Consider the following 27038-nt stretch of genomic DNA (forward strand, 5'->3'; position numbering starts at 1 on the left):
TGACAGATGATTCTACACAATGTGAACAAATACATTTTGTGGGTCATGTTTGAAAGGGAAGAAACTGGATAGGCTGATAATTGCACAATACAAACCATATCATGTAATGAATTCAATCCTGCTTTCTTTACTGGGTGAAAATGAGGCATATTTGTGTTTTTGACATCTGCTGTACTCATTAACCTACAACCAAGACAGTTTTGCAGATTATAGATACAAAGAAACTGTAAAGACATCTGCTATCTTAAGTTTTTTTTCATTTTATATGTTAGTATAATTATTTTATAATTTTCATTTCATTATTTTAGAAAAAGGAGAACAGTATTGTAACATCTACAACAGTATTGTAAAGTCTAGGCTTTATTCTTCCTTCTATTTCTGTGCTAAATTCTTCTTCTGTATTAGTCAAATCAAGAAGCTTTTATTGTCATTTCAATCATATATACCTGTTGCCATACACAGTGAAATGAGACAACTAAGACATTATAAATAAATAAATAAATATAAATATATAAATATAAATAAAGTGAAACTGTGCAACCTGGTGCAAACAGTGCAGTAAAAGACAAACAAGACAGACAAGACAGTGCAGGACGAAAGACAGTGCAGACAAAAAATTACAAGACAATACAAAAAAGACCATACAAAAAAGACAATACACAAAAGTTGATAAACAGAAACAGCTCTGATCAGTGTAAATACTGTATGTTCAACAATATTGCATGCAGTAATACTAGAATGAACACAGTGTAATAGCAGCAGGTCCCTGAAATAATGTAAAGAATTGTGCAAAATAGCAGACAACTGAAATGTTAGACAGTATGTGCAAAGAGCAAACAAGTGTACAACAACAGCATGTAAACAGATTGGATGTAAACAGCATGTTAGCAGGTTCATGGATGTATATTGGAAGTGTGTATATTTGGTGTAGGTCTGTGCAGTCCATACAGTTGATGTGTGTGTGTGTGTGTGTGTGTGTGTGTGTGTGTGTGTGTGTGTGTGTGTGTGTGTGTGTGTGTGTGTGTGTGTGTGTGTGTGTGTGTTGTGCTCAGAATAGTTCAGTTCAGTTATTAAGGAGTCAGATGGCTTGTGGGTAGAAACTGTTATCCAGGTTAAGCAATATACTTGTGAATATAACTCTTTGAGATTTTAACTTATAACTTGGTAAGTATCAGGGTGTGGTCTGTGAGCGTCCTCTAGTGTGTCAGCAATTTCACCTTAGTACATTTGCCTGTATTGTGTTTTTAGAATTTGTTTGTTTGCCTGCTTCATTACTTAATTAACTTTGATTTGTTTCTATTTTTTTTTTGTTCATTTTGTTCAGTGGTTTGTATGAGTGTGCATGCCTACGTCTGTTCCAGGTCTGTAACATAGTATCTCATAATCAAATACTGTGACTCTACCTACATCGCAAGGTGGACTGTTTTGTATGCAGTGTGTTTTTGGATTTGCATTCATTCATTCATTCATTTTCTACCGCTTATCCGAACTTCTCGGGTCACGGGGAGCCTGTGCCTATCTCAGTCATCATCGGGCATCAAGGCAGCATACACCCTGGACGGAGTGCCAACCCATCGCAGGGCACACACACTCTCATTCACTCACACACTACGGACGATTTTTCCAGAGATGCCAATCAACCTACCATGCATGTCTTTGGACCGGGGGAAGAAACCGGAGTACCCGGAGGAAACCCCCGAGGCACAGGAAGAACATGCAAACCCTGGAGGTGTGAGGCGAACGTGCTAACCACTAAGCCACCGTGCCCCCATTTTTGGATTAAAATAAATATATTATTATTTCCCATATCAAAAAACTTATATTTGGGAACAATAATCACCTAATCAACTCTTATTAGTTTTAATTTGGTTTTTGGGTTACATTTTGAGTTACAATCCAGAAAGATCCAAAATGTTTCCTTGCCATGATTTCAAACTTGGAATGCTGTGTTGGCGGTAGTCAAAATGTCATAATGTCATCTGCCATAACATTTCTGTGTTAAATCAAACAACACAAATTATTCCACATCAAATCCTTACCAGAGGAATTTATTTATTTACTGATATGTTTAACTGGCTACATATTGTATAAACCATAAATAGATAAACTGTTCACAGAAACATTCCATGTTTAATTATACTGAAATTACATTTTAATAACTCAAGGAACTGAAGAAAAAAACAACAACAACAGCAACATTTCTTATGTGTTTTCCTGTGTTCTGAAAAGCAGGTGTGTTCCTCAGCCCTGTATGTCTTTACTTAGTGTCAGTGGTTGATTCTTTTGGTAAGTTAAAGAGGCCTAAACAGATTTCATTACAGGAAAACTGGCCAGGTTGGCAATTCCACAGGCATTATTACGGTTACGGGCCATCAGGACATAACCTTTATTTCCCCACTCCTCACCCCAACTGTAAAAGAAGCAAAATAAAGATAAGAAGGTATATGGGTAACCAGGCAGTAAGAAATAATTCAAAAATAAGCTTTTCAAAATGTAAAAGATGGTAAAGGTGTGTAAAGTAAATGATGTTCTACGTAACCCACCTGTTTTTGACAATCCAGTATTTTTTCCCCTTTGGAGTGGCACCATAGCCCACTGCCAGCACAGCATGGTTGATATTTTCCTTGTCACAGTTTGGATCATAATAGACTCCTATGAGAAAGAACATATGAAGCTGGGTATCAAATGAAGTGACATAGTTTCTGCTTTTAATAAGTCTTTGTTATTGCAGGATTAACCTTATGTTTTGTTTTTGACACTCACCTTTCTTGTAAAACTGGAAAGTTGACTGCATGGCGTCAATGCCTACAGAAACTGGGCCAACTTTAGCAACAGCAGATGACAGTGCATATTCGCTTCCTTTCTTTACTTCCTTAAATCCTCGGCACTCAGCTGCTTTCCCAGATTTATTATATGCACACTGTTGGTCCTGCAGAGGGCAGTGTTCCCACAAACATGAGAATCAATACGACGGAAAGACTAAAGAACACTGATCACCTGCATTTAATATGTATCTGATATGGTCATCAAATATCTGTTTGTATGCTAAAATGAAAGAACATAAAGTTGAGTTTTGAATTACTGGAATTGTAAAAGCCTTTATAGACTAATTTACCAAAGTTATACATCACCAAAGTTATATATCACCATAATCTACAGTTAGCAATACTGTAATCTAATTTAAATGAATTCACTAGTATTCTCTTTGAATACCAAACATTGGTGTGTTGTAAATGAAAAGAAAATCACTGGCAAATTGCTTTGAAAGAAGAAGAAATACACAACTTTGAGCATGACCTTACAAAGAAATAATCATCTTTTGTGAGGTACTGCACTTCTTTATGTTTAAAGCTATGCATCATGCCACAACTCTGTTTATTATTTTCCTACAACGGCATATAACATTGTGTTTTATTCCTTAAATATTTCTATGTGGAAGAATGGCATACCTGTCCCACATAGGGATAAGCCTCCTCAGAATCAATACCTCTGTTGTTTTTAACGTAATTAAAAGCATTGGTCATGTATCCACCACCGCAGCCATCATTCTCAGTCACACAGTCCACCAGGTTCTGAGGGCTGAGGTTTACCAATTTGCCTGTGGTCTTCATTAGCTGACCTTCTAAAGCACCAACTGAGCTGAAGGCCCAACAGGAGCCACAAGAGCCCTTAAAAAGAAGAATATTCAGAATAAAATTTTTCATACACACACATATCTCTGTGTAAAAGCATCAATTCAGGTCAAAAGAAAACATAGCACTGAAACCTTAAACTGTCCAACTATACCAATATACTTATCAATAGACGTTACTAGGATTCTATCTACTAAGATTCTGTCAGAGGTCAGCATGTTTAGAGGTCTTCGATACCACAAACTCTTACCTGGTTCCTAACAGGAGTAACATATCCAAGTTTTCGATAATCAATGGATTTGGGAAGTTTACCCACTGAGTCACCAGTATAGGCATTCATAGGATCACTATCCATAGGAACCTGAAGACCCAGCAGTTTCTCAGCTACTTCTTCTGTTGTCTAACAGGGAGAGATGAATGGTTAAAGACTGTTTAAGAATACAGACTACAAAATATACACAATATACAGTCACAGTTATGCTCAACCTAACAGTAACTTGAATGAGGTTAATTGTATTTGATAAATTGTTTAGCAGACTATCAATGTAAACAAAGGAATAAGAGCTTCAAAAAAAGTCTATCCTTATGAGAAATACTGGATGGGTATTAGACTGAATTTGTCATTATTCACTAGTATTTTTTATACTGTAACCAAATGTGATGTTGGCTGACGACATACTTTTCACACAAAGGATGCAAATTGTTTAAAAATATGCCATTATCATGTATGCAATGTTTCTCATTGCTTACTAACACTAAATTTTGAGCAGAACTGGTTATGTTTAAAATGTATTAAAGTATTAAAGCAAAATCTTATTCAGAAGTACTGATTTGAAGCTTTTCTATAGGAATCATGTCAGAAATTAAATAAAAAAAGGATTGGATTATCCTTAGTTTCCATTTTAATGATCTGCAGTTATGCATATTTCTTCTTTTGTCTTGTTCCTTACAGTCGATGTTGGCAACTGACAGCTTTTCTGGTAACAGTGTATGCTGTACTTTGACATATTAAATCTTTTAAAAAGACATTGACTTCCAAAAGGCCTAAGACCACTTCCTCTTAACTGATCTCAGTCTGCTGTCACTTCCTGGTTAACAGGTGCAGAGAAAGAGAGCCTTTCAGACTACAATAAATAACTAACAAAATAATAAGAAATTAGAGTTTTGTTGAAAATAAAAGATGTGAAAACAAAATTATGTGTATTGTTAATGTTTTTAATGACAGTGGGTTTAGAAAAATTATATTAACCATGTCTCCGAGATGGTTCATGCCTAGTTCATAGGAGTGAAGGCCCAGCTCATACTCTTGGTTATGACTCTCAATTAGCCTCATGTTCTTCTCCCAGACAGCCCTACGAATAGTCTCCTCACCCTATCATGCATAAATACAAAGTGATTAGTTTTGTACATGATTGCCATTTGTATATTACTATATTTGATTTGCAATGGCAAAATCGTAATAGTCTGAGGATATAAAACAGATATTAAAATTGGGTCAAGAATTATCAGCTGACAGTGAATAAACAGACATGCTATTTTATCCATATGCAGATTACTCCATAGATAGATAGATAGATAGATAGATAGATAGATAGATAGATAGATAGATAGATAGATAGATAGAGAGAGAGAGAGAGAGAGAGAGAGAGAGAGAGAGATCATATCTGTGTGTATGTGCGTGTGTATATGTGTGTGAGAGAGAGAGCGCGCGCGCGTGAGAGAGAGAGAGAGAGAGAGAGAGAGAGAGAGAGAGAGAGAGAGAGAGAGAGAGAGAGCATATGTTCTGTTCTATAAGTGTTTACATATTTACTAACAATACAGAATAGAGTAAGTTACCAGGCCATTGTATTCCTTCCTATGAGTGTGTTTCCAATTTTCCCATGATGCGTCTAGCGCTACAGAATCCAGAAGAAGACTTACTGCAGATCCCAGCAGCAGGAATAACACTAACCCATATTTCAACATAGTGACTGCAGGGAAACAAGCAAAGAGTCACGAGATCACTGAGTCACAGACAGATCACAGACATACAGACTCACTTTGTCGAGTTGAACTGATCACAGGCTAAAACTTTTGTCAAACTACAACATTTTATCATAGTATATATTTCTCTTTATTTAATTTCTACAGAGGAACAATAAAGAAACCTTTGTACTATATGTGTTCCTGACATAAAGGAAAGTGAAAGTGATATAAAGCCCAGTTGAAAAGAAGATTAAGTCAAATAGTCAGAAAAAACGCTCAAATGCAAAAGCTTTTTTTTTTTCTTTCCAGGAAACGAAACGAATTTAAGACCGAATTTAAACTTGTCATACCTTAAAGTGACCTCGAGACAAATCGCTTCTGGTGCAGGGAAGGTTTCAACTCAGTCTGAAACTGTTGAGCATATAACAGCTTTATATACTAAAGCTTTGAGGAAGTGTTCATTTTACAAAAGAAGAAAAAAAGGAGGGAAGGTTTCAAGGCAGTTTTCTCATCAGGAATTCCAGCCCAGTTTTATGATGTCAGGTGTCGAGTTACAGGATCAGGAAACTCAACAGGGAATTCTGTAGACTTAATGCTATTTCATATACGTACACTATAAAATCTGCAGAACCTTAGTGATCATGATGTACCTACTGTACCTATAAACAGTTTAAAAGTATTGCCCAGTTTCAGCTAATATTAATATTAATATTGTACCACTAAATATTGTCCTAAATTCCATTTAGGAGTACCACTAAAATTGTATTTAATCCATATTATCACTGTAAAACACAATAGCCTCTTAAACTCATCTTAATTTTTCTCTTTAATTTCAGATAACAAGCTTTGGATTTTGAAGCTTTTTTTTATACAAAGTAATGCATTGTCTTAACCACTTGTTATGGCAAAAGGTTAAACTTTGATTTCTAAGAGAAACCATCTTAAAATGTCTTACAGTGTACTATCAGATAATATAAGTTAATCCATATACAAAGAAATTACACTATTAATGTTAGTTTGAATTTGTTAACAGGTTTTTATGGAAAGTTTAGGAAAATCATACAGTATGTATATGGGTTTTCATTAGAATTTAAATGTATAAACAATGCATCAAACTGTAGTTTAGTTTCATGCAAATGCAAAACAATTAATCATAAATTATATTTTCTTGTGAAGTGATTATTATCTACATAAAATCATTGGGCCTTTATATATAAAATGATGCTAAGCTGGTAACAGGTTTTCATAACAGATTAACATTTATGTTCTTCATAGAGAATGTTAAACAATTTTAAAGAATTAGTCTACATATCACTCTCCTTCTCTCACACACACCTTCATTATATTATATTATATTATATTATATTATATTATATTATATTATATTATATTATATTATATTATATTATATTATATTATTCATTCACTTCACTTCTCATGCCCCCTATTGACAATTTATCTTAGCCAATCTATCCACCTACTGGAATAAATTTTTTTGAGGTGGAATGAAGCCATGAACCTGCAGGAATCTCAGGATTGAACCAAGATCTCTGGATTTACATGGGCCATCTAATTGCTGTGCCTAATTATTATTATTATTATTATTATTATTATTATTATTATTATTATTAGTAGTAGTAGTAGTAGTAGTAGTATTATTAGTATTATTAGTATTATTATTATTATTGCATGCTATACTTGCTTCCCTATATATATAGGGAAGCAATTTCATCTTATTTTATATATATATAAAACATAAGTTGAACTTGCTTCCCTCTCTTAGTCAGCACCTTGAGGCAGCATGTCTGTTCCTTACTCAGCATGTAAGGTATATTTGAACGCTGTCCCATGATGTTTCTAAAAGACATACTGATGGCCATGGCTATAATTATCACCCTGAGGTGGAAATATGTGTTTTACATGTTTAATGGGCAATTCCCTTTTTTGTGCATAGCTGCATGTCATGTGCATGTTAGTCACAAATACACCAGATTCCATAAATGATCATAATAAAAATAGCACTGCTTGGGAAGACAGTAACATGGGATCATATACAAAAAAAAAGTATATTTACAGTATATTTATACTTTAAAATTTAGATTTACATCTAGAAATAATATTTTTGTACCTGATACATCTGTCTTTCAAGAACTGTGTATGAAAATATCAGCACATACTGCATGTAATTAGCATTTCCAAAGATCAAAGCCTGTTGTTTTTATTACCCATACAGAAAAATGGCATAAATGAATTCATACTATGTGTATGCCTGTCAATGATGCATTCAATCATTATTGTAGATTTGTGTGCAAGATTGACTGTGGTTAAGTGTGTGCAAAAGTACATGGTGAAGCTTTTGCTAAAACACACTCTCATCCTATTACCACTCTGTGTAATGAAACAAGACCAAAGCTCCATGCATCAGATAGTCCAGGCAGATTAACAGTCAAAAAGAGGTTACATAGGTCACAGGAAATTGTAAAGAAAAAAAGCATTTGCTTTCCAGACTGAATAAATAAGAATCTATTAATTTTGGTCTGAGATCCAGATGTAGAACTGAATGCCATGGGGTCATCAGTTTTAGAGTAAATTTGATTTGTTTCTGCAGTATGCATATACATTATACACATCTAATACATATATTTAAAAGCTGTTAATTTTTAACAAATAATTCTGCTGTTGGTCTGTGTTTGTGTGTGTATGTGTGTGTGTGTGTGTGTGTGTGTGTGTGTGTGTGTGTGTGTGTGTGTGTGTGTGTGTGTGTGTGTGTGTGTGTGTGTGTGTGTGTAACCAACAAAACAGTACTGTACATTTAGTTTTCAGTAGGTTTTATTCTCCAGAAACCTATTTGATAAAAATGCATATATTTTGCTATTATTTCTTGAAAAATAAAATGTTCATTTTTTTAAGTTAGTATTGTGCACAATATAATAATCAATTAATTTAATATGTTTTTCACACAAAAAATACGTCACTATGGTACCAAGTCCGCTGTGACATCATGTGCCAGAAATATATAAAGAGGAACACTGGTCACAAGTTTACTGACAAGGTAGTCTTAAAACGTTCATGCAATTGAAACATCAGTTCTGTAATAAGGCAGGATTACTATTTTAAAACTACAAGACATGTATACATGTACTAGACCACAGACCTGCTGAAACAAGAACAAAACCTGATCCCCTGTGCAACTGGAAAAGAAACAATGTAAAGCTATATCTTTCTTTTCTTTCCACATGTCCAAGCATGAGGATGCTGTAAGCCCTCAATCAATGCATTCTTTTAAAGGTTTAGCTGGTGGATCCAAAGTCATTCTAATGTGAATTTATCTCTTTTGAAGCACAGATGATTGCAATATATACTCAAGGCATTTTATTCATTTATGTCTATGTCTGCTAAATTGCTACTGTTGAGACATGTTATCCATCCTTTTATCTGACGTCACTAAGAAGTAGATGTATTATGGGACCAGGATTCAAACAATAGTCCAAAGCTACAATTGCTGAGTGATCACTGCTCATCACTAAGCTTTTGGCGTTTAGTATATTATGCTAAATAACATAAAGTCATTTTGTCACTTTTTAACACTCTTGTAACAACATGCTACATTTTAATGTGTAATTTTACTTAGTTACTAAACAATTTTATAGTAGGTTGATAGTGTAATAATTTGCCTTTGATTAATAAATGAAGAATGCTTTAAGAGATGTTTAAGATAAACCTTAAAGAAATATATGTCAAGTTCACATCCGGACATTCCATGGGTTTACCAAATCTTTAGAGATGTCTCTTGTGCAAAAATTAGGATATAGATTTTTAACTGGTTCATCCCTGAATGAACCAAATATTGTACACATGTGGTCTAATTTTATCCTATTTCATACAAGTTTCACTATGACTCTCTACCTGTTTCACTTAGAGCTGTAAAGAGCAGGCAACATGTGTTTCCTGTTATTATACCCCATTTTAGTGTATCCAGCAGCATATTCTTCATTATAATCATATGACTGATCACATGACAAGTCATGAGACTTTTAAGGCCTAGATTTTGCAGCCTGTTGTTTGTGAGAAATGAAACTTAACTTCTTTCTTTTGGTGGTACGTACATACTATAGCCAGATCTGCCAGATTTACACAGACCATTCATTTTAATGTGCATTTTGGTCATGCTCTGCTTTAGCAAGGTTTGAATCATTACACTGTGTGAAAGATTTCCAATACATTTTACAACTTCCATTTGCAATTACAACTAAGCATGGTGGTGAAACCAACAACATTTCATTGTTTTTATCATTGAAATCATGAGAAGTGTAAACCTAAAAAATGGGCATATAGACAGTTCCTGTTCCACTTCTTATTTTTTTTTAACTATAATGTACTATTACAAACAGAATTTGTCACTTACACATATTAGGAAATATGGCTGTGAATCCCAAAAAAACTCTCTGCACAAATGTAGTCCAAGTTAAATGGAAACAGCTAACTAGCTCTGCTTAATATCATGAACAAACTATCATTATTATCTAGGGTCAGCCTATAGATTTCAGTTCCAACTGGAATGACAATTTTATTGTCACAGGTTTTTCCCATATTTTATGATTGGATGAAGAGTGTTGAGAGAGACAATAATTATGCTGGCCAAAAAACTCCAAAGCTCCTATAGACTTTCAATAAATGTTCAGAGCCTGGCTCCAAATGTTCATAATTCAAACTTCAGCTGTCAAAACTCATACATACTCCTGTGTGAGCAAAGCCAGAAGCCTCGCTTCTCTCCATCTCACTCTGTCAGTGTAGCTCTAACAAAGAATCTCAATTCATTATCACTCTCTCAATGCCACATACTTTCTACGTCTAAATCTCTATCATTTCACAAGTAACACAAACACTCTCTCCGTGTTTTTGTCCATGTTTCAGTCTACCTGTATCACTTACTCATTCCATCTGCCTTTCTACTAATAACACCCTATCTTCATCTACAGTAGCTACTTGTATTGCTCTATTTGGCATCGGTTATTTTACTAGTACCTGTCTGTCTATCTTTCTGAATGTTTGTCAATCTTTCTTTTGTTGACAAACTTTACCTATCTACTTATATTTGTGTTCAAACATTATTTGCTTTTATTTGTTTGTGAAGCATTGTTGATTTTATTTTTACTGCATTACAAATTTGACAGTAACAGTGGTTCAGCATATTTACAACAGACAATAAATCAATATGTAATAGAAACTACCTATAATCTAACCCCAAAAATACCCTGGTGGGGCTAGGGTGACAGGTGAGAGCTTTATGAAAGACTCAAAAAAACCTTTTGCCTATCAATTAATTTTATATATATATACGGTATATTTATGTTTAACAATATATTTGTGTAATTTTTTTTTAAGCTTGTGCACATGATTTTTGTTATTTTAAATCAAAATTTGCAGATCTTACACACTAAAGGATTTGTGTGAAATTCTGCTTGAAAAACTGCTTCTGAAGTGAATCAGGTCAGGTCAGCGTCGGGTCAGTGTCAGGTAAGTTTGCCCATAGAGACATAATTATTTGGTCTCGAAATTATTGTGCTTTTTGGCATTAACAAACTTCTTCACAGAGAGTTTGTTCCTCTGGTCAGCTCTTACCTGTCTATAGGATCATGAAAAAACATATTGTGACAATGCACTAGCACACACGCACACACACACACACACACACACACACACACACACACACACACACACACACACACACACACACACACACACACACACACTCACATACACTGTTTATAAATACATAAATAACAGAGGCTGTGTTGCTTTCAATGTAGTGCAGATGTCACCCTGTTGAGGATTACGTGTACTATAAAGCAGTGCAGACAACACAGTATCCATTGCCCTTAGAACCAAGGGACATTTACATACTCTGCACATTCACAATTTTTGATGATACCATCTGGCATGTGATCATGGGATTGATGGGATTTAGGCCAACTCTGGGGTTTGTCTTGCCTCTTTAGAGGTTGAATCTTAAATGTCTGGGTCAATGGAGAGGCAAGAAAAACATGCAACTGGAAACAGTTGTACTGTATAAACAATAGCACTCAGGGTAGCATAGTAAATGACACTTCTGGTGACTTTAATTTCTCTTTCAGCAGCGATATGTGCTGTTCTTTATAGTTCATATAATTATGAATAAAACATATTTCATAAAATGTTTTTAATAAACCCTAAATACAATTAAAGTTATCTTTAACCTGATTTTTTTTAATGCACCTTTATTTAGTGTTTTATTGCATTCATTGTAGGCATTTTGTCCTATGTCTTTTATTTACATATATAAGCCTTGTCTCTGTTATTAATGTTATCATCTTTATGGTCTTAGATGTTCAGCTCTGATTCTGATGGCCTTAGATTCTCAAATCTAAAATTGCTAAACAAAGTTGCCCATCTTTTTTTCTGTAAATAACTTTAAAACACGGCCCACTACTTTCATTTAAACTTTATTTACACGTGAAAGAAAAGAAAAGAAAACTGTTGGGGCCGGTGCAATGTGATTCTGAGCGAGCTCCTCACCCTATCTCTAAGGGAGCGCCCAGCCACCCTGCGGAGGAAACTCATTTCGGCCGCCTGTATCCGGGAAAAGAAAAAAACTAGGGGTTGGGTGATGAGACAACCCAGCACATATCCAGAGTAATGATATTCAATTGTAAAAACAAATGCTCCCTAAATACCAAGTTAAGGCCTGTAGAGGGCCGCATGACAAATTTCTGCCACAAGGATTTGGTTGTCTGGTTGTCTGAATGCCCAAGAAAGGCTGATTCTGATTTTTGATTGCTGTAAAATGTATTTTTTGGCTTAAAAAAATGAATGTAAAATAACAATATATTCCCAGTACTGCTTCTCAATTCCCTTCAGAGGCCATATTTAAACCAAAACTCTATTGCACTATATTGCCTTCCCTACTGAAAGCAGTCTATAAATTATTATTCATTATCACTATTATAATTCACAAAAATCTCTTTTTTTAGTTTGGGCAATTACATTAACATTAAGTGAAGACCAATATATTTCTTATTTCAAATAAAGCTAAAACCCCATTGATTTATCTTTATTCTAGTTTTCTTATTACCTTTGTCCTAGTCACAGTAGATCTGGTGCCTATCTCAGGGACATTGCCTGTGAGGTGTGAACACACCTTAAATCAGTCCATTTGAAAGGTACAACAGATACACACATTCACACACTAATTAACATCTTGGAACAATTTAGCATAGCTACACCACCTACCAGCATGAAACTGGAGAACTTGAATAAGAAACCCATGCCCACTTGAGGAGATCATACGAAACTCCATACAGAGAGTAACATGAACTCAGGACCTAGCTGGAAACCCTGGACCCAACCACATAAATCTTGATTCTTTTTCCTTTTATAGCAAAATATCAGACCTTTTATCTCACACTCACTTTGGCATGTTTACATGCTCATGCTTTCTCACTTTTTCCCCCTCATGCTTTTTTTATTTTATAATATGAATTCTAGTAGGTATATTAATGGTGGGTATATTATGGTGTTTGAAAAATCTGAGCTGCCATTTAATGTGAGCATACCAATTGCACAAGAACATCAAAATATACAGTAAAAACTGCATGCAATATTTTTTTCCTTTTAACAAAAAAATCCTATAGAATGTATCTCCAAGAAATTAAATATATATAACTATATCTAACCTCAAGCATATGTAGTCCTAACAATGTAGGATTTGGTATTTAGGGTAACCATGCTACTGTACCAATCTATTATGGCTTAACATAATTATTACAAGCCTAAATTTGGGATGTAACTATCTGGGTGTAATGGAAACTGGGTTATGTAGAAAGGGCTCTAAATGATAATGAAATTTTGTAGAAAGCCTTTTTTTTCTTGCCTGGAGCATCTGGCATGTATGTGGAAATGTGAGATATAGCCATATGGTAAATTACAGAATCCTAGAGAAATGTTACTTAACCCTGCAAACAAATGGTCCATGTGCCCACGACTGTTGGGGACCAAGAAGCCTTTTGTATGTTTGATAAAGAAAATACGTAATTCAGCAGTATATTTAATGAGATACAAAGGGAAAACAGAGTTCTCAAGAGTTAGTTTTTGTTTTTGATTTCTTAATTAACAACAGCCAATATATATTACTAAAATCCCAATTGGTTACTTAGATTGATTGACACTCTATACGTATAACCAGTGAACTGGAGGGACACAGGGAATATTAATTTAATACTTTTTGCACAAGCTTTAATTGTTTACTTACAATAAAATACATTTTTTAAAAAAACTTAAAATTGGGCTTAGAGACCATGCTTCCAGAGGCTTTTCACGATAGGTAAATGTGTGTGTGTGTGTGTGTGTGTGTGTGTGTGTGTGTGTGTGTGTGTGTGTGTGTGTGTGTGTGTGTGTGTGTGTGTGTGTGTGTGTGTGTGTGTGCGTGCGTGCGTGTGTGCGTGCGTGCGTGCGTGCGTGCGTGTGTGTGTCCTGAATGAACTCCATCAGCGACTCTGTGTCTAATACAACACAAAATCCTGTCAGGACAGTCGCCGCTCACCAGCACACTCTTTAAACCCCGTTAGAGCTTACGCACATACGCACAGCGGCGCTTTTATTTGATTCTATTCATTTTTCCCCTCTGGCATGAAAGATTCGTCATGAACGTTTTTATATCTGTCCCAAATTAATCTCATCTCTCGCTCCATTTGCGCGATGGCAAAGTGCGTAGAAGTTGCAGGAGGGCTGAGGAGAGTCGACCTAAATTATGGTCGCAATTATCTTTTGAGACCCAAGAGACAAGGCGCCGTAGACAGAAGGAATTAGTGAAGGAGTAAAACGATTAAAACGCTCGACCCCCTGTCTCCAGACAGGTTCGCTCATTACCGCGATAGAGGACACGAAGAGTGGAGGAGAATTTCTGAGGACAGAAATGCGGATAACGACTGGGAAAATTACCACAGTGTTTTGTTGCATCACCGGTAAGATCCAGCGTTAACTTTCCCGTAACTTGCGTGTTTGTTTTAATGTGGTTCAGTTGAATGTGAAGGAGGAACTGCAGACTTCCTGTTTTACGTTATGAATAATGCGTAAAGTTTCCATGTGCGCATCAAAGGATCACGTTGCTTCCCTTTTGGCTAGCCGTTTTGTTTTTGTTTGTCTGTTTAAATTGGGAGGGGAAACCTGCTGTAAACAGGTCATGGTGGATTTGTTAAGCAGTATATTAGTGTCACTGCTGGTGTAAATATTGTTGCTCAAATCCCAAATGGAGAATAGATTTGAAGGGCAGTAAAACAAGCAGTTCCAACAGTATTAGCTTGAAAAGTAGTATAATGGGTACTTTTTTAAATATGAGCATTTATACATATTTATTATACATTCAGATTTACTTATTCACCTGGAGATATCGAGACCTACTCATCATGGTACTAAGCTGTAAGCTAAGGTGAATAAACCTGATACACCAAGATGTTGTCAATATTATAACACAGGGATTTTGAATGATTCTATAACCCATATTACACGTACATTTACTTGGATATAGCTTATAACAGACTCCATTATATATCATTATACATTGAAATCCCCGTTGAATAATGCTAGTAAAAATAGGACAGCGTCTACACTGAGGTAAGGAATACAATAAGTAGTAGGAATAAGTACAAGAAAACAAAGTCAAGCACTAAAAGCAAAACAAAACATAGATTAATGCTTATTTAAGTATTTGGTAAAGAGGTAGGTATTTAGTCTTCTCTTCATTTGAAGCCACTTAGGGACTTTTCAGACAGGGAAATTCATAACACCACTGCAGTTCTCCAGGACTGAAGGGAATGTGGTGAAGAACAAGATCATAGTTTCACCTCTCACTACTATAGGCAGTCCACCTCGATATCTAGAAAGAGGTAAAAATGGAAGAGTACCAATTTAAAAAAGAACTTCGTGCAGAGAAGTAAATCTTGCCACATTTTGATGAACTGACGTATTCTGATTCGGTTTTTGGCTCGCCTGGCCAATGAAGGCTGTCAATTTCATGTTAATCTACAGAATAGAATGCACACAAGAAAAAGGCCTCTTCTATCCCATATCTCAGCTCTCACCACCAATAAACACTACACCACACTCACTGCTCTTACCCTGTTGTTCTTCATAACTTCGCCCTGTATTCAAGTAAGACAAAGGTCTGCAGTTTCAACATGGTTTTAATAATACAGCTACCCACTGTTCGGTTGAACAGTCAAGCTAGTCACATTACATTTGTGTTTTTTTCTCATTAAACACATGGTCCTTTAAGATGCACTGTAATGTTATTTATAACTTTCAAGTATGTCACTATCTTAAGCTGATTTTAGGCTGTGTGATTAGAGCAGTCTTTTAAGATTATTACTTGTCACATTTACAAGATAAGTGCAATTAAAAATCTTGGCTGAATTCTATAACAGACTGCACAATGGCGGTGTCCATGTCAGATGATACTGTCAGATGTCAACTGATACCAATAACATCGTCTAACAATAGACTTGCTGTTGAAGAAAATTACTGCCTTGTGCATAATCAATCAGTGTGATCTGGGCTTATGCACAAAACATGATCACCTAAACATCCTTTAATGAGCTTGAGGTAATGAGGATATTTTTACAGACCATTATCATATTTTTTCATGTTTCACCATTGCAATCACTGTATATACAGCTTTCCCACGAGTTTTAGGCAGTCCTGTTCTCCTACTGGCAGCTTTTAGTGAGGTGGCATCCTAGCAGCTACAACAACAACAACAAAAACAATAACAAGATTCTATGACCTTTCTTTCATCATCACTTCACAGAGGAATTATGTAGATCTTAGCCTTCAGTGAGAAATGCTTTTATAACAGGAAAAGAAATAAAGATTTAAAGAAAAATCTACATTGTCTGAGATTCATAGTACGATGAAAAGATTAATTCTACCTTTTTTGAGTCATTACATACCATATCAAGTTCCCAGATATGAAAAACTCATCTCATATAACCCTGTTATAAAGACACTTTAATTGACTTTTTTAAAACATGAGAGAAATATGACAAAACACATAATATAACTATACTGTATCTATACACATGCAATTTTTTATAAATAACACACACATCAGTGTTAATCAGTCTTCCTTTACTGCAGTCATTTAACTTAACCACAAGTTTCAGACATATAGGCATATATGTTTTTAACCCACCCACCCCCTTCCCCCAAGGGCTATATCAAATACACTTATTACATACACTGTCTGGGGCACTTGTACAGACTGAGGGCAGGGCCTCAATATTTATTGAGTGTTTCCTGTAATTGAAGATAAAACAGCAGACTGTACCAGTATAGTGCAGTGAGGCAATTTCTACATTTAGGCTAAAGTGAGTAGACTTCTTAAGATCCAAAGGAGCATTTTAATCAGCTAAATTTGAATACATAGCCAGTGACACAGACCCTAGACCCCTGCTGCTTGATTTATTTCTGACTCCTGTAATTCCTGGAGTGCTTGCACTGATGGAATCCAGCAATCACTTATCTGATCACTGGGTTTGTTTTGCTCAGTAGCTTGGTCAATATTGCATCCTACGCTTCAAATGAATTAGTTTGTGATTTAAGAGCTCCAGTTATAGGTGAATGAAAATCTGTGGCATTTTATAGGTTGTATTTCACAACAAGGCCCTTGTTTTTATATGAACTATGTAATCACTTAATATAATATTTGTTTTATAATCCTATTAAAATATAAACACTATAGGATCCCAATAACCACACATCCAGCTTTAGCTTTAAAAGTTTTCATTGTTTGTGCCAAGATTGTTGGCAGTGATCAGCTTGTATTGAGTCTAGTGTCTTTTCCTAATTTTATTAACCTTTCTGTTTTTAATATTAATGCTAAGAAGCAGATGGACTGATCAGATAGTTTAGCCCCTATGTATTTAGCAATTTAATGAATTACCCAAACAGGACCCTATCTAAATATATGATCTAATTCTAAGCTTACCAGGAATCTCAATCTGGTATACACATGAAACAGACTTGAATCGTACCCCTCCCCCATCAACAGCTAATTCCTATGACTGGAATATAGACTAAAACCAGGCCTTTGCAAATTATATCAGCTCTAACCAACCAGCATGTGTGTCAAACAGAAGCCAGCTGTCTGCTCTCTGTAAGGGATTAGGCAAATATTTGTTTGTGAACTGGTTATATGGTGTCTAATCCACTGCAGTCAGTAGAGGCCCACATTGCATTAATAAAATGCTCAACCTTTAAGTGCTATGAACAAATGTGATTACCTTATTACAGTAATGCATACACAGTCAATTGTATTGCATGAGTCATTCATACTGCCAATACGAGTGATTAGTTTACATGCTAGTGCTGCCACTCAAATAGACAAAGGTAAACTAGATAATTTCATTAAGCAACAGTCTATCACAGATGTATGTCATCAGTGTACAGTATGTACCTTCTCTAATGACAACCTTTTTTAGTGTTATAGAGTACAGAACAAGGTTATCTTCAATAATCTTCAATTTAAGAAAATGTTCTTAAACTTTGGATTAAGCTTTCTTTTGCTCTTTAAAAATGTAGGCAAAAGTGATCACAATGCCTCGTCAGTATAAGCAAAAAAAAAAAGGTTATCCTTTGTCCTTGCTTGTTCAAAGGCAACAAATTAGGACACATTTTTCCCGTTGAGCCTTGCAAAAAACAAATCAAGACTTACTAATAAAAAAATACAGTAAGCTGTGTGTTTTCATGCCTCACCTCTGCATGTGCAACAGCCTCAGGATTGATATTGATGTATACTTAAGCGATGACTAATGTAATAATTTTTGTTATAGGCCTGGAGCCTATGTACACAAACCTCATTTTTTTTCTTTATAGCCTTCATGCACTCATATGGTTCTATCATAAAAAGCAGTCTATTCTAAATATACTATGCATAAATATGAAAATATATACTATACATAAATGTACAAACTGAGGAAATCCACAAACCTTATATATCTGGTAACATACAAGATATATCTGGGTACAAGAACAGTTTTTATTCAATGCATTGAATAAATACAGATTGGGAAAATAAACAAAATACTGCAGCAGAGAATGATAGCTTAATACATTATAAAATAATAATCATATTTATGAGACAATATTGTTCTTTGGAATAACCGAAAAAGGAGGGGGGAAATACACTAAGGCTGTCTTTCCACTAGGGCTAATTATAAATACATGATCCTATTTAACCTATAGAGTTATTCTTTTACACCTTAATTACCATCTTATTTGTTTTATATTATTATTTCTTATTTTGTCCCAGGATTGGTTGTGGTAACCTATATACAAAATATAATTTAATTTATATGTAGTAATTCTAGGTATATTTATCAAACAAACAAACAGGAATCACACCATAAATTTATCAAATGAATAAAACATAAGAAATCAAAGCCAAACATAAATCTATACTCTTGCTCAAGGGGACTCTGTATTCTGTTCATTCATTTTTTTTATCATTCAGTCCTGCACCTGTTATGTGCTAGAGGAGCCTTTAATAATCACGAGTGCAGAGCTGCTGAATTCTGCAGCATGTGGAAATGGTACCAGTTGCTGGAGCAATAAACAGCTCACTCTCACGTGCACAACCTTTTGTTGTTGTATCTGTTGAATGCTAATTGGGGATTAGTGAGCAGCTGGGGTTATTTCTCACACAGGCAAGGTAGGAATAGCACCACAGTGTGTAAAAGGGAGTCAGCATTACCCATTTCTGGTCTGCACATTGAGTTCAAATGTCAGGCTAGATACAGAGGGTATTGACCTTTAATACACTTTCCTGTTTAATGCTTCACCGGCACAGACGGAATTTTAAAGAAGGTTAAAATGAAGTCAATAAATTCTTGAATGTTACTGTATATTTTATTTGATGACACACTGCCCAAAACAACACTTTTGACCTTTTCAGTCAAAGGTACGTTTACAAGGAGTACTATTCACCCTGTTTTATTATGTTGGCATTGTAGAAGCCAACATTTTGTTTTCCTATTTAAGCTTAGACAAAAATTTATCAAGAGTGGTCTGAAGTTTGTTGCTATTACTTTTCTAAGCGATCCGAGTACCATACTTCCAGTCTATGGGCCTTTTTTCCCATAGACTCCCATTATAAATTTTGGAGGTTTATAACTCAGCAAGCTTTTGAACTATCTACACCAAACTCGGCCAGCTCCTTTAGGGTGATACTCTGAACAAAGGTTTAAATTGGTGTATCGACTGGCATTTCGGTTCCCGCCCCACCCACAAAATATTTAAAATCAAAAAACATTTTACAGTAGTCGATGATCGAACATCCCATAGACTTGATTGGGTGCGCAGAGCTCAGGCACGGCTTCTCTTCTGTGTACTATGCAGTATAATAATAAGTAGAATCCCATAATGACTGCAGTATTGACATGAAATGTCCAAATCCTCAGTAGCCACTTGTCGCCAAAAGTATTGGCACCCCACCGGGTATTCTGGTGATGGTGCTCGACACCATGTGACGTCACGTGTAGCCCCGCCCCGAAATCAAAAAGTAGAACAACATGGACATGTGACATATCAAAACACTCAGCACAATGAGGGGAATTGCCTCACGTGTATTTTGGTCATGTCACTTGACATCACGTGAAAATCAAAAATTTGCACAACTTGGAGATGTGACATTTCAAAACACTCAGCACAATGAAAGGAACTGCCTCACGTGTATTCTGGCCACGTCACGTGACGTTACGTGATGTCACGTGATGACACGTGAAAATCAAAAATTTGCACAACATGGACATGTGACATATCAAAACACTCTTTCTGTCAACTTGCCTCCAAAAGTAACACTGACCCTTATGTCCACTCGCCTCCAAAAAGCACCGGCCTTTGCGAATACTTGCACCATCAAAGCCAACATCAAAGTTTGTCGCGACAAACTTTACAAATCTAGTTGTTACTATTATTGCTCTGCTGAGTTTTATGAGAGAGGGAATTCAAGAAGATTTTTTTTATTGCCATTTCATCTGACCTTGTTCTACACAACTTAATGAAGCTGTCAGATTTGATGATGTGTTTGACAATAACATGGTTTTTAGTTTATTATTATTGATTACATTTGATTATAAAATGCACAGGTGGGGCAGGTTTGTTTTTGTACATGTAATTTACTATAAAACAAAGGGATTTAAAATGGTTGGTGTATTATGCTTTGTTTTAAACCATTAGATGCATACAATCAGGCACAAACCATTCATTTATATAGCTATTGTTGAACATTTAGAGTGAATTAATAATACGATAGAGAAAAGGACAAGGTGAGTCATTCCGTAAGCACTACACACATATTTGTGTACCTGTCTAAATCTTACAGAGGGCTCAAGACTTTAATTTTGTGTAAGCTGGGTTCTCCACCCCACAGCTGTTAGAATAGGACTGCCCATTCCCTATAAGACCCTTTGTGGGAATACTAAGCTTGAAACCAGATTGAACTGGTATCTTTAGTCATGTGTCTGCTCTTTAGTGATATTAAAAAGAAATTTTGACTGTCCTGGAGAACAGCGAGTGACTTTGAGCTGCACAGGTTTGAATTGGTCTCTGTGAGTGATTTATTTAAAGGATTTATACGTTTTCATGTGCCTTTTTTTGGCATGCATCAGATTTAACATTGTTCAAATTGTTCAGGTATTTCATGTAACTATAAAAAATTATATTAATATTATGTTCATTTATTAACATAAAGAAATTGTGTGTATTCAATACAAACTGAGGCAGAATTAATGTTAATATTAGCTCTAACAGCCAACATATAATCTTGAATGTTGTGGTTAAAGGTGAACTATCAGATTATAAAATTTAAATTAGGATTTTCAGTATGATCTAATACTGTTTAATAACACCTACTTTATTCATTGATTGATTGACTAACTGAATGAGGAAGCTTTTTAAAAAATAACACATTAGAGTAAAAGTACATAATTGCACTTTAGAATATTTGGGGAAAACTGCATGCCATGAACATGTTTGCTTGTTTGCAGATAACATTGTTTTGAAATAGTTTTTGAATCTTTAAAAATCGCAGACTCTAGTACATTTGTTCAACATTTATCCATACTAAAATATCAAAATGTCATTTTTAATGTATCTTAAAAATATATACATTACTTTCTTTTTATTGGTAACAAATAAATGCTAAATAGAGCAAACTGGATAGGGAGCAAAAATGAACAAAGATCATTTGATGATTTATATGGATATTATAATTTTTTTTAATTTGATGTTGATCTGCTACTGTATATAAATTAATCCTAACTGAGACTGTTTCTGTGGTTCAAACAGGTAGAAGGTAAGATGTTTGTGGATTCGTGTCATAAGAAGTGGGTCACAGCACTCCTGCTCCTCTACTGTTTGCAGTCATCAGCATCTGAGTTCCTATGGCCATGTCCTCAAAAGTGTATTTGTAAGCAGGACACACCAGAGGTCAATTGTTCGTCCAAACACTTAACAGTTGTTCCGGAAGGATTACACATCAGTACCAAGCGTCTGAATCTTTCTGGCAACCGCTTGAAGACACTGAGTCGGCGACAGTTCTATGGATTAACCCAACTAGAGGAGCTGGACCTTAGTGAGAACCTTATATCTATGATTGAAGTGGAAGCCTTTCAGGGTCTAAAAAACCTACGAATATTAAAAATAAAAAACAACAGACTTAAGATCATCCCAGTTGGTGTCTTCTCTGGTTTGTTGAACCTTCTCAGCCTGGACATTAGCAGGAATGAGATACTTGTGTTTCTAGACTACACATTTCAGGAGATGGTGAACCTACAAGAAATGAATGCAGGGGAAAATGACCTGGTTTTTATCTCACAGAGAGCCTTTGTTGGTCTGCAGAGCCTACAAGAGCTGAATGTGGACCGCAGTAACCTTACCTCTATCCCTACTGATGCATTTTCACAGCTCCAAAGCCTGACCAAACTGCGCCTACGGAGACTCAATATTAATGTATTACCCAACAATGCCTTTCGCCGGCTGCACCAGCTGCGTACACTGCAGATACTTCAGTGGCCCTCACTAGAGACTTTAAACAGCAACAGCCTTGTGGGTCTTAACCTCACCACCTTGGTTATTAGTAACTGCAATCTGGGTGCCATACCATATGCCGCATTGCGCCATTTAACACACCTGATCTATTTAGATCTGTCCTACAATCCCATTACATCTGTAGAAAGTTCTATGCTGGGGGAGTTGCTCAGACTTCAGGAATTCCACTTGGTTGGTGGAAAACTTCTCCGCATTGAGCCAGGGGCCTTTAGGTGTTTGCTTCACTTTCAGCTGCTCAATGTATCCTCAAACCGACTTACAACCCTAGAAGAGAGTGCCTTTCATGCAGTCGGGAACTTAAAAACCTTGCGGTTAGACAGGAACCCACTAACTTGTGACTGTCGTTTATTGTGGGTGGTGCGGCGTCGTTTGAGGTTAAACTTTGATGGTCGCCAGCCAACATGTACTACGCCTGATCGTGGCCGTAAACGGGAGTTTCGTGACTTTTCAGAGGCAGAGCTACCAAAAGTGTTTATCTGCAGACAGGCATGTATCATGGAACATAAGCTGCAAGAAGCAAAGGTGGATGAGGGAACCAATGTGCAGTTTGAATGCAAAGCAGATGGGTATCCCCCACCCTCTATAACTTGGTTATCACCCCAGCAGACTCCGTTCAGCTCTATGGGGAGAATACGAGTACATGCAAATGGTACTCTGGAAGTGCGTTATGTCCAAATGCAAGACACTGGAACTTACCTATGCATTGCAGCTAATGCTGCAGGGAATGATAGTATCTCTGCCAGACTTCATGTGAGGATCTCCCCTCGAAACTATACAACTCCCAATTTCTTTGATGAGAGCTGGGTTGAACCTTCATTGCCTCCTTCCACCAACTCATCAGCACAAGTATCAAGTCCTTACCCTTTTGATGCCAAGACCCTTGTCATTGCTACTACTATGGGGTTCCTTTCTTTTCTGAGCTCTGTGGTCATTTGTTTTGTGTTCATGTTCCTCTGGAGTCAGAGTAAGGGCCAGATTAAGCACACAGCCACCATTGACTTTGTGCCACGTACATCTATGGGAGGAGGTGGAGATGGTGCAGACACAGGGAGGTTTACAATGAAGCTCATATGAAGTCTTCTAAGGACAGAATTTAAGTGTAGCTAATGTATGCTAAAATATCCAGAATTGTGGCTCCTGTTAACTCTACTGAAATTTTGGGGGATAGTTTGGTAACTGCCTTCAGTTCATCATTGCCATTATCTGTCATTCTATTGGGGCAGTCGACCTGCAAAAGATGTAATATTAAAGAGCTTATTTATCTTGAAAAATACAGAAAGTAATGTTTGTTACTATTTAAAAATGATATGAGTTTATTTGAGACAATTTGACTCAAAAACAAACATCAAAAGATATAATATGCGTATTTTGATCAGGTAATGTGTATATGTTAAAAAGTAATATTATAGAATACAAATTATTTGCTGTTTAATATTTGCATTGTGGTATTTAGATTAAATTAAACTAGATCAAAATACAATAAACTTCAGTTTAACTGACAGCTGTGGTATATTATACTGGGCTGTAAAAGCAGTACCTGTTATGAATTCTTTAAAAGCATGTATTTTGGCAATTTTTTAAAATAAAATAGATTTACATGTGACTCATCAATGCATAATTATAGAAGAAAAAATATAAAAGAGTATTACTGTATGTGATCAAGTGACATAAGATGCTTTGCTATATAACGTATGTAATGTAAATACTTAACACTTCTGCTGCACATTCAGCTGATTTGTTACTAATATAGATTTGTTTTGTCATAAATACTATTTGTGTACTATGCAGGTCTGTCTGTTAGGCATTGGCCACTGTTTTGCATGATATTTTTTTTGTTGACAACTTTTTATAATAAATTCAGATTTTACTTTTTTTATACTTACGTACTTATATATACTTACTTTAAATATTGCATTGTAATTATCTACCGATAGTCTTGCGCTTATAAATATCCCATTGCAAATATTTTCTTACACACCCAAACTTTAATCCTAAGGGTACAACAGAAATATGATATGACTTTGTTAACAACTGTTATGCTTCTGTATGTGAATAACCTTCCTCCAAGAGACATGTAGATACTAATTGATGCCTGGAGAACAATGGTGTGAGGACCAGTTGTGCTCTAGTGAACACACACACATACACATACACATGCACATGCACATACACACACACACACACACACACACACACACACACACACACACACACACACACACACACACACACACACACACACACACACACACACACACACACACACTTCTATACTGATGAGATTGGGAGATTGGTCTCTTTAATAATGACAAGGGGATAAGGGGTCCATGGTACAGTACAAGGGATCAGTGAATGATTTGATGACTATGGAAATGATGTAAATCATATCATATGGCCTTTGAAGTCACCATTTATCAACTGACTGAACAGCTACATTGGATATAAAAAGTCAAAACCTTTATACACCTGTATATTTCAAAATGAAATCAAGATAAGTTCTTTCCACCTCTAATATGTGTTAGCGACCTACACAAGTTAAAAACAAATAGTACCTGTTTAGGGGAAAAAATAGAAAGCATCTTTTTCATGTAATACAGCACAATTAGGCAAAATTGTAGTTCACCCCTACTTGTAAAAAATGTTCCAGATATAACTGGATAGGATTTATTTATTTTGGATAGGATTTGGCACTGGGTTCTACTGGGCCATTACAAAAGATTGAGCTTCTTCTTCTGAAGCTATTCCTTTGTTGACCTGTATTTATGCTTTGGGTCATTGTCATGCTAGAAGGTGAAATTTTTCAGAGGCCGGTTTTGTGCCAAATTAAGGACATAGGGATCCCTGTGGTGCCCCATTTTCTCCAACTGATGTTGGCCTTCACTGTTTTAAGGCACATCAAAGGATTGAAATTCCTTTCTATCTCTCTGCTGATTGATTGCTTTAACACTGAGATTCTGTGCATGCTCTTTGTGACCAGCAACCGGATGAAACCAAGATGTCAAGAAAATCTCTATGTTTTTCTTCTAAATTGTTTATATTTGTTTAATATCTTGAATTATTTTTTTTTAACATAAAACAGGGGTGTGATGGTATGTAGGGGTGTGTAGACTTTTTAATTCCACTGCATGTGAAATTTTGAATTAATGTAGTGAGTTCCATCACCATCATCAATACACCAAGGAATATATTTTGAAAGAATGTTTGTCCACTGTTCCAGTGTAGCAGCAGAAGCTTGTGGAATCTAGTGCACTGATGCTGTCATAGTGACTAATTTGTATATTTGAGTCAATAAATAAATGAATAAACAAAGTTATTTAAATGACAAATATGTAAGTTTTATTTATTCCTTAGTCCTCTGTTTCTCTAAGTAAATATACAAAATCATATATTAAATACAGAAAAAGAAATCAATGTTTACTTATTAGAGGCAATTTATTTATTTTTGTTGTTATGTATTTATTATTATTATTATTATTATTATTATTATTATTATTATTATTATTATTATTACTTTTTTTTTACTTTAGAATTACTTTTCCAGATAATGAAGGTAAAAGGCGTTGATGGCTATATATAATACATATTCTGATATAAAAGGCCTTGCTCATGCAGTTGCCACAAACAGCCCAGAATAACAACGTGTATGACCAGCTGTTTAAAGCCTTCAGGATTACCTCTGGAACACTTAATCTGTTATATAGGTCTGGCTGCAGACAGGCCAAGACTATAGATGGATCATCAAGTGAAATAATTTATTAAATACAAAAGTATATTTTCCAAATAATAATAAAAAAAAGGGATAAATAAATAAATAAATAAATAAACAAACAAATAAAATGTGATTAAATCTAAAACATTGCATTCATATTTTATTACAATTCAAATCAGAGATGTTTACAAATAATTATTCATGCGTCTATGCTATTCATGTCTGTCTATGTTTCTATGAGTTATCGGCACTTTTCCTTATACTGTTGATAAGATTTGGGCCAAGACTTTACGAGGTCCCTGTCATTAATAGTAGTATCCACTGAGTGGCGCAAAATGCATGAAGAATCAGCCACCGGCCACTTAATTATGTCGTTGCACCAAATGCAAAATTATGGTTTATATCCCTAGATCTTTCATTCAATCGGTATTTGACCTCACTGCAGCGAGCATTTTACTAATACATTAAATCAAGTGCTTGATTATTTATTTCAACTCAAACTGAAATTATACTTTCTGTTTTTTAAAAATGTGAATCAAATCGGATTCCTTATTTACATGTAAATTATTGGGGCCCATCTGAATACAGTGTGA

At 35.5% G+C, this 27038-nt stretch overlaps 2 protein-coding genes across 3 annotated transcripts; one reads left to right on the forward strand and one right to left on the reverse strand.

The window, feature by feature from the left end:
- Positions 1-2020: 2020 nt before the first annotated feature.
- On the reverse strand, positions 2021-6108 carry ctsk (cathepsin K). Its single transcript, XM_027149880.2, has 8 exons — positions 5948-6108; positions 5469-5602; positions 4882-5004; positions 3883-4032; positions 3450-3668; positions 2764-2929; positions 2544-2652; positions 2021-2410 (listed from the first exon to the last, which is right to left on the reverse strand). Exons 2-8 carry the CDS (start codon positions 5595-5597, stop codon positions 2302-2304), a joined length of 1005 nt encoding a protein of 334 aa, XP_027005681.1. The 5' UTR covers positions 5598-5602; positions 5948-6108; the 3' UTR covers positions 2021-2301.
- Positions 6109-14117: 8009 nt separating this feature from the next.
- Positions 14118-26036, forward strand: lingo4b (leucine rich repeat and Ig domain containing 4b). Of its 2 annotated transcripts, none has more exons than XM_027149877.2 (2): positions 14118-14596; positions 21975-26036. In XM_027149877.2, the coding sequence occupies exon 2, from the start codon at positions 21987-21989 to the stop codon at positions 23808-23810; it is 1824 nt and encodes a 607-aa protein (XP_027005678.1). In that variant the 5' UTR covers positions 14118-14596; positions 21975-21986; the 3' UTR covers positions 23811-26036. The 2 variants fall into 2 exon arrangements, with proteins under 2 accessions (XP_027005678.1, XP_047667666.1); XM_047811710.1 differs by lacking the exon at positions 14118-14596 and adding an exon at positions 21111-21235.
- The last annotated feature ends 1002 nt before the right edge of the window (positions 26037-27038 follow it).

Source organism: Tachysurus fulvidraco, chromosome 3 (genome assembly GCF_022655615.1).
Source record: "Tachysurus fulvidraco isolate hzauxx_2018 chromosome 3, HZAU_PFXX_2.0, whole genome shotgun sequence".
Classification (NCBI taxonomy): Eukaryota; Metazoa; Chordata; class Actinopteri; order Siluriformes; family Bagridae; genus Tachysurus; species Tachysurus fulvidraco.